Below are 9,276 nucleotides of genomic sequence, written 5' to 3'. Positions count from 1 at the left end.
GGCTTTTACACACTGTAAGAAATTTGTTGGGTACTCCGAACTTTTTCATCTCTGTTCACAGAGTCGAAGGCTTTTGTGAGGTCGATGAATGCAACATAAAGTTTGGACTGCTTCTCTTTTACTTTTTCCTAGTAGTTGGCGGATGGAAAATATGGAATCGACGGTGCCGGTTGGTGCGAAAACCCGTTTGCGATTGTGGAATTATTTTTTGTATCGTTTTTAACAACCAACCGCCTACCGGAAAAAAAAAACAAAAAAAGTATTCCATTTAGCGATTAATCGTCTGATATTTATTATTCGACCCCGAAATTGGCGACGTTTAGCCCTGTCCGTTCGCCAGAACAAAAGGCCCAAACGTTTCGCAATATTTCTCCCGCCCGTTTTCGAAATAATAGTGTATACACATTCCACGACAGCGCCTGTGTGCAAATCGGCCGCCGAGCCGATTCAATTACGATCTTATCTGCGAAATAGATGACAGTTATTTTCATAGAAGGGCATCGGCGGTAAAAGTCACCCCTGTAGGCAAGGGATGGTGGCGGTTATGACGAAGAGGGTGTATCATTTTCATTTTTACCACACGGGAAAGTTTTTCGCCAAATTTATCGTTATATTTGTTTTTATTTTTAGACCTATTTTCATGGTTTTTTTAACAAACTGTTTTTAGCTCACCCCTATAACATTTTTATTTTTCAGATAAATAAACGAGATTTGGTATGTTAGTACATATAACATAAATTAGAATTGATTGACGTAATCAAGTGTTTTAGTCACTTCCTGTTTTACCGGAAATGACTACAATTTTTGATTTTGAAATGGCACCCTCGGTATATTTCTGCTTTATTCGATAGAAAATGACACTCTGAATAGAATGATATATCATATGTCAACTTATGACATTTTCATCACATTTAAATACATGAAAACACTTTGATTTTTATTACACCGAAATATACAAATTAAATTAAGACACATAATCAATTGGGCGCAATATTTCTGGATACCAAATCACCACTTAGGGCGATATAGCAGAAAGCCCCGTCGTCTGGCACGGGCTGTTCGGCCAGAAAATCATTGGCGTAGCAACCGGTGGGATCGGTGACCTGGCAGTTGTCAGCGGCGGCGAGGGCGACTTCGGCCAGTGGTTTCAGCATCTGCCAGGAGGGGTATTGTGCGAATGGGCCCACTGCTCTCAAATCTATGAGGTACCTGATAAAATGAGATAGAAAGCTACAATAATATACTGAAAAAAATTGGTCAAGCGTGAGTCGGACTCGCGCACGAGGGGTTCCGTACCATTCATTATCTATACAACATTTAACACTATATTATTATAAACTTTTTTTTCGATTTAGCTGAAACTTTGAATGCGCGTATAAGAAATTAAAAAAAAATGAAGAAACGCATTACTAAAAATTGTATTAATCAATAAAAAATATGTATAAATTAAAAATAAATATGTAAAAATATGTAAAAATAAAAAAACGATTAAAAAAATTGCCTTTACTAGGGTTCGAACCTGCCTTACCACGGCTCCAACGTCAAAGCAGCGTAAAGTCCTAACGCTTTAACCACGCGGCCACCGAGGACTTGAAATATTCTATGTAAAATTCTTACTTAAAAGATAATGTTTAGTGAAAGTATTTTTTTATTTATAAACATTTATTTAATTCTGTTTTTAGTATTTGTTCTTATAGCGGCAACATAGATACATTATCTGTGAAAATTGAATGAAAATTATTTAAATTTTGAAACGATTAAAAAAAACTAAAAAAAAAACAAAAAAACGGCACCATCGACATCCACACCGATACGGTGTTGAGATAAACAACGGTGTCGCGATAAACACCGGTGTTTTAGATGAACACCGGTGCTGAAACGAACACCGGTGTTGAGATAAACACCGATGTCGGTGTTGATACCGGTACACCGACTGAAACACCGGTGGTCATCAACATCTATCACCGGTGTTCAAATCTCAACACCGAGCAGGTCTAAAACAGAGGGCCAAACATACTCCATATGGATCACCTAATGATAAACAAAAGACACCTTACCCTAGCATTGCCATCATATAATCATTTCTAATCGCTTTCATATGGGAACAGCATTCATTTCCGCATATTGAACACAGTATTTGCAACCACGCAGCTATTCTTGTTCTTTCTGCGCCGCCAGTAATCATAGAGGCATAGGGTTTGGCCAAGTACAGGAAAAATTGAAATTCTTGATCTAGAATCTATAACAAAGTTTAATCATGTAAGGATTGTGATTAGAAAATATGGCCAAGGTATGGGAATACCCATTGGTAGAGAGCACCCATTGAGCTTTGCAGACGATCAGGTTCTGATTGGGCAGGTCTCATACGATCGGGAGTTCATAACTAAAAGTCTTTATCAAGAATATAACAAATGAGGACTTCAAGTTAGTGTAAAAAAAGCTGGAATACTTAGCTGTCAATTCTAACGCTTGTTTTGAAGTCTTCATTAATGTTAACGTCTAGATTCAACAAGTAGACAAATTTATATACCTGGGTGCTACTATCAACAACGAGGGTTTGCGCAAAGAAGAAATACAAACGCGAATTCAGAAGAGCAAACAGGTTACTGGATGTCTTAATACCCAAGCAGCATTTGGACGTCGGGACAACGTTGTGTCACGCGACAAAACGTCGGGACGCAACGTCGGCACAACCTCGTGCCAACCCTAGTCTGCACTAGTTTGGACAATAATTTTTGGGTCGAAACGACGTTGGATACCGACGTTGGCTAGCAGCCTAATTTAGTACAAACTGCAACGTTGTTTAAAATCCTAATTCACAGAAATACAAAACTATAATAATATGGCGTTTAAGTCGCGTTTTATCCTAAATTGGGATAATTATAGTAAAAATATTATTTCTATGATTTAGTTAGAGACATGTGCCAGATGGCAGTAAAGGAAAACAAAACAAAAGAATTTAAGTGTGGAGGATGTTTGAAAATCATAATTATTGAAACACTTTAACCGACTCTGTAACTCGTTACCCAAGGCAAAAAACTTAAACGCAAACAACTTTATTGATAAATATATTGTTTCTACTTTGAAAAATACTAATGGGCCTTAAAATTAAAGAAGTTTTAAACAATTTCTTGAATTTTTTTGTAGTAAAATGAGGATAATTTATTCACAGTCGAAAAAATTGTTTCCGCGTGTTGCTTAGGGTCAAATATTTCAAGTTAATGTATTCAAAAAGCGGGAATTGCTATTTTAGGAACAAAACATTTTCTTATTCAACAACATGGCGGCTTTCACTTTGTTGTTTTGGAGATTAACATGGAGTAGTTCGAGTAGTCGCATACTGGACTAATAAAGTCGCAGTTCAGCCTTAACAGGTAGTATACTAGTCGCAAGATTGCCTAATTTAGTCATCCTAGAGTCTAGCTTGTGCCGCCCTCTATGTTCTAAATAAACGAGAGAGTGGATAAAGTATCGGTAATATGTCGATGTATATTTAAATTTAGTTTTATATGTACCTTTCTTATGTCCCATTTTAATTAAGTTTTTTTTATAAAAACAAAAACAGCACCAAACTGTCTGACTGAACAGAACAATGAAGTGAAAATTTAAGATTTAAAGGTTATGGTTCAATACAGTTGCAAAAAGGTAGTGGCTCGACGTCCTACCAACGTAAGAACAAGAAGATCTAAACAACGTTGGAATTAATAAAACAGACGACGTTTGCATAACGTTGGAATAGGTCCTAAAAGTGACGTCGGAAAACTCTTTATTGCCCAACATTGTAACTACGTTGTCCGAATCACATAAAAATCACTTAAGCAAAAAATAAGGTTACAAGACAACGTTTATTCGATGTCGTAGAAGCTTTTACTTTGTTGTAGTACTAGTTCAACGTCGGCACAACGTTACCACAACGTTTACATTTATTTTAATACCCAAGATACGGAGCTAACTATTTTTTGTAACTAATTCAACGTTGTGTTTAGTAAACATGTGGTCGCAAGTCGTGAAAATGCTACTTGAGTAGCCTCTAGTGGGACCGAAACATGCCTGCAACAACAAAGTGGAGTCAGTGGGATTTCCAATGTTCCCAATGCCATAGCATCACCCGGTATAATCATTATTACAGATCCCAGAGATCCCGGCGGTTTCCGAGGACGCATGTTTGTATTTTACCTTGTCATATCCATGATCATGTTTACACAATTCGGCAGAATCGTGGATAAAACACTCAAGAAGCTGAAACTCTTCAGGCAGATGCTGGAGTGTGTCCTGCCACATGTTATCAATCTCCCACTGGGCAGCTGGTACAGGTTTGGGATGGAAAGTTTCCAAATCGGCTAGGGCACCGTCTGGAGGGAACTCTCGGAAAATATCCACTGATTCATCGAGAAGTAGGGAATTTGTAAGGTAACTTAAGTACCTAAAAAATAATACCTAAATTTACTTAACTGTTCTTATTGACTATATCAACATCTAGGAATTACATAAATAAATAAGTTACAGACATGATATCATGGCCAACGCAAGGTGTAGAGGGGCCAAACCAAATAGTATTTAATATACATTGTCCTTATGGGCACTTTCCAATCTAAACTTATTTCATTTTTTATGCGTATCCAGCCTAGATAATATTATATACCTACTTACGTGGATAAGTAAATCACTATGAAAACTGTCGCAAACATATCAACGACTTCCATTTATCTTATTTTTTTGTTGCACACGCTGTGCTTCTACTCTATGGGTCCTTGTCGAGGACCTAGCGTCCACGCGCCAAATTTGAACATTAATTTTAATAATGTAATTTGTAAAATGCATATATTTGAACAATAAATTCAATGTTTACTGTCATAAATATTAAACAATATAAAAAATACATTTAGCCACTTCATACGAATATCAATATTCTTAGGAAATCTAACCAGAAAGTATCCATGTGGTTTAATACAAATAAAAAAACAACTGAATACTTTACTATGAATAGATAATTCGGGGACTTTTATATTAGAACTTCCACACACCAAACACTTTCTAGTCATTTTTACGAGTATTTAGAAAGTCGAACGAGAAAAAATAGAAATATAATTGAAATAATAAATTAATAACTTAAAATTAACTTCTCACTGAACACATTTGCATCCTTAGCTATATAAAAGCGGTCGATAAAAGCGTAATGAGCTCTTTCCCTATATTTCGGAATTAGCATAATTGAATAAAGCAATTCATTCTAGAATTTTCTGCTTCTCACTTTCGAAAAATTTGAAGTCGTTCTTAAGAAAATAAATAAAAACAAAAAAGCCCAGAATAAAAATCCGCACTTTATTTTTAATACGTCACACCTGGCATGTTGAAAAGCGGCAACACGGCCGGGCCACCATGCTGACCCACCACCACTTCCACACAAGGCCATTCAACCTTTTCCAATATGGCGGAGTTAGAAGTGCTTTATTTGGGGCGTATTTTAAAACCTGTTTTATTTCCAAATAGACATTTTTCACACAAATGTCGGGTCAGATTACGTAATATTTCACTAATTCTTTAATATACAAGGAGTCTAAAGCTCTCCACATAAGTATGGAATTTTTTGTATTATTACTTTTATGAAAACATCAGTTAGTTACTTTTTATAAAAAGGTCTGCTTTCTCAGAAAATAGGTAGGTAGTGTACTAGTCTGTAAATATTCAAACTTGAGGTAGCATATATAGGGTGTTCAAAATCATCGGAAAAAGAAATAACCAGAAATATATGACAGAAAATAGCAATATAAACTAAATATTCAATTGCAGACACTTACCTACCATAGTTTAGAATTTACTGCACGTTTGATAAATATATACTATTATGGACAGTATAGGAAGTTACTTGTCTTAGTAAAAGCCTTGGTAAATGCTCTTGGTGTAAACTACACTGACTTGGGTCAAAAAATATGGAATATTTTTCCTATGTTTTGTTATTGCAGCATTAGACAAATGGGAATAAATTTGAACTATAATAGGTGAGCATAACTAAAAAATATAATATGTGTTTCAAGATTTTATATATAAAAAAAACTAAATATTGGATATTCTAAACAAGATGGATTTAATAATAAATTCTGACATATGTGAGGAGCAAGTGTGACCTAAAAAAAGACTTACATCCAGGCCATTTATATTTTCAAATGTGAATGTTGTCAATATCTTGTGAGGTAAGTGTAAGCCGTAGCCATAACTACATCCTCACTAGGGTAACAGAGGCTTTGGCCTTTGGCCTTTTTGAGGCATATTTAATGCACTTCTTGCCCAAGAACTACTAGTAGGAGTGAAATTATCTCTTTTAATAGCTGTCAACCATTTTTTACGAAGCTCGTCATTTTTGGGGAATATAAAAGCAGAAACCTTGGGACCCCCTCTATAATTCTCGTGACAATTTGGAACAGAGCATGTAAAAGGTATGCTACAATAAAATGTTAATACCTACCCTTTAATACCTATCTTTCGATTATTGTAAGTAACCATTATAAAGTACTATGCAGACTGGCGGTGAAGGCTTTTTACTCATTCAGGTGTAATATCTTGATAAATACTTCTAGTTCTTACCTTAAATTAATTAATAATAGAGGAGTACGACAAGCACAACAATTTGAAGTTCCCTATGCGGAATGTCTGGTTTGGATTTTTATTACACTGTTATTTTATCACAATTTTCTGATCACACCATGCACTGAACACTAAGAACTAAACAAACGTGTTGCAGAAGCACAACAAACTAGAGATAATTAATTATTTCTGGTATGCAATCGGAACGAGAAACCACTACCGGCTTTTCAGTTTAAAGGTAAACAATTTAATAATGCGCTGCCTTCGCCGCCATATTTGCCTTGCCCATATCATGTTGATTGGTCTTGAATTGAGGTGGTGCTGGTCAAATCAAATCGCAATGTTGCCAGTTGGTGGCTGGCGCACGAGCACGGTTCTGCAATATGATTGGGCGTATTTTTCATACGTCATCAATTGGCGCTTTAAAATTATTTCAAATTAAAGCAATTTTGAGGGCCTATAAAAAAATTATTCAATGTTATGGAACTAATTTTTTTGGATAAATATACTGAAAATAGTCTTCTATTTCAGATTTTGTCCTTGAATTGGGTATTTTATTTTTTGTGAAAGAGCCCATTAATACAATTTTTAAAATAAAAAACTCAAAAAACAAGCGTCTCGTCGATACACAATGGAAATAAGATTATGACAATATGATGACAATGAAAAGTTGGTTTCCATAACAATGTATAATTTGTACTTTCTAACCCGTATAAAATTGTGAATATTTGGAAATACGTGCAACTTTTAATGCGCATGCGCAAAGTAAGGTCCTCGAGGAAGACAAACCTATTGGACGTTTCATAAGTGCAATAAAGAAGGTTTGAAAATGGCATGTCGTGATGTTGGAGACATATTTTTTAATGCTAAACTTGTGGCGTTGATTTATCCACGTAATTATAATATATGATCTAGGATTAATACTTACCTATTTCTTTTTTCTCTAAATTTCGAGCTTTGATATTCAGGTCTATATAATTTTCTGATCCAAGGGCAAATGTTTCGACGATCTCCTTCCTGGGATAATGTGGGTGCTAAAGTCCTCAGCACAGAACTGTAGTAGAGAAATTCCGTGTTTAGAGGATCTGTAGTTGCCAGCCTACAATATAACAGTAATAGTAAACTTTTCGTCGGCTGGATCTGTGTCTATGAAAGGAATGCGGACAAAAAACATTTAAATAAACAGCAATATATTTTATACGTCGACTTGGCGAGTACGTCACCGCAAATCGCTCCGCCCACTCATTTTATTGGCTACTTGCAAATTTGTCGAATTATTATTGATGGGACGCGTCGTCTAATTTTTTACGAAAAACATCGAGAGAATATCGTTTCCCCTCTCACGAATACCCCGTAGCTACAGCACGGACAGACGTATTATTTTATTAGAAGTAAAAATAATACTGTTAGTGTCGAGGCTGTATGTATTCACGAATAAGATTTATAAGATCCAAGGTAATTCTTAATATACTCTGTTTTTTTTTTCTCAGGTAATATTTCGACAGACGATTACAGAAAAAAAGCAGATGACGTCCATACCAATCCATTTATTCAAATAAAAAAAGTTTCTAATATTTTTTAAGTTAACTATGGATGGGTTAATATATAAATCCGTCATGCGTCATCTCTTGTTGTTTTTAACCAGTTTTATTGGTTTATTTCAAAAACGACAGATCATATTTCAATATTATTGGTTTAACAGAACGATGAACGGACGCCAATGCGTATGAACTCGACTTAAGATTTTTGAGAGTTGTCAAACTCTTGCCAAATTATGGGTTATAATTTTGTGTCAAATTATGTGAAATAGAAATGATAAATATTTTGCATTTTGGACTGTGTTATTAGGTGTGTTTCGTGTTTTTTTTTTTTAATTTAGTGGAGGAATTCACTCGCGATTTCATCGCTCGTGGATTAATCTTTTCTGACGATAAAATACCATTTACTGACGATAAAATACCATTTATTTTATCGTCTTGTATAAAAATAACTATTTAAGCTCGTTTTTAAGCTGATTTTTTATTTTATCAGAACAAAATTTGAAGGATTTACCAGTTTTTAACTGAATCACTTACCGTGCTCCTGTAGTTGATGCAGCAGAGCGATTTGGGTCTATCCTAAAAAGCAACAAAATAAATTTATAGTTTATCTCATGTTGTTAGCGAATAAATCTAATTAATTGTGTACCCTGTGGATTCTGCTACTGGGGGACCGGGGTCTCCTGCAGGTGCCTCATCGGCCATAGTTAATATAACACTTTAAGAAGAAATCGAACTGTGAATTTTTAAAAACGGGATAAAATTTTGTCGTTTCAAATTTTTAATAATATTTGATTGCCAAAATGACAGTATATATACAGTATATAAAAAACATGTGCCATTTCTCGTGGGGAGATTCACCTCAAGCAAAAATTAAATTTATTTTTCTTATCAACATAGGTCCGATTCTGTTTTGTTTTGTCTCAAAGTACTTTTAATGATTCGAAGAAAATTTTGAGGGTAAAAGTTACTATGAGTGCTACATATTTTGTATACAGGATGGTATGGCATATGGCGAGGAATTGCACTAATGGGCAATTGGTTTGGTACACTGTATTTTATTTATATAATTAAAAGAAAAAAAATAATAAATTTGAATAAATAATATTTGGTGACATAATTCCGGAAAAAGTCGAACCGATCCGAAATTATCAAA

General features: G+C 34.9%; 1 protein-coding gene across 1 annotated transcript; it reads right to left on the bottom strand.

Annotated features, from left to right (window-relative positions):
• Positions 1–924: 924 nt before the first annotated feature.
• Positions 925–8,919, bottom strand: LOC115876568. The gene is made up of 6 exons (XM_030892383.1): positions 8,770–8,919; positions 8,658–8,699; positions 7,511–7,681; positions 4,177–4,423; positions 2,058–2,239; positions 925–1,209 (listed from the first exon to the last, which is right to left on the bottom strand). Exons 1-6 carry the CDS (start codon positions 8,823–8,825, stop codon positions 978–980), a joined length of 930 nt encoding a protein of 309 aa, XP_030748243.1. The 5' UTR covers positions 8,826–8,919; the 3' UTR covers positions 925–977.
• Positions 8,920–9,276: the final 357 nt, after the last annotated feature.

This window comes from Sitophilus oryzae, unplaced genomic scaffold, assembly GCF_002938485.1.
Source record: "Sitophilus oryzae breed Bouriz unplaced genomic scaffold, Soryzae_2.0 scaffold_1436_pilon_pilon, whole genome shotgun sequence".
Taxonomy (NCBI): domain Eukaryota; kingdom Metazoa; phylum Arthropoda; class Insecta; order Coleoptera; family Curculionidae; genus Sitophilus; species Sitophilus oryzae.
Note: the sequence above shows the minus strand (reverse complement) of the source record. Positions and strands in the feature narration are given on the sequence as shown.

Excerpts from the sequence above, each read along its gene's own strand:
- LOC115876568 (XM_030892383.1), bottom strand. The coding sequence starts at position 8,825 with ATGGCCGATGAGGCACCTGCAGGAGACCCCGGTCCCCCAGTAGCAGAA. Across the intron at positions 8,700-8,769 it reads CCAGTAGCAGAATCCACAGG|GATAGACCCAAATCGCTCTG; the intron begins GTACACAATTAA and ends GTTGCTTTTTAG. Across the intron at positions 4,424-7,510 it reads TTTAGAGAAAAAAGAAATAG|GTACTTAAGTTACCTTACAA; the intron begins GTAAGTATTAAT and ends ATTATTTTTTAG.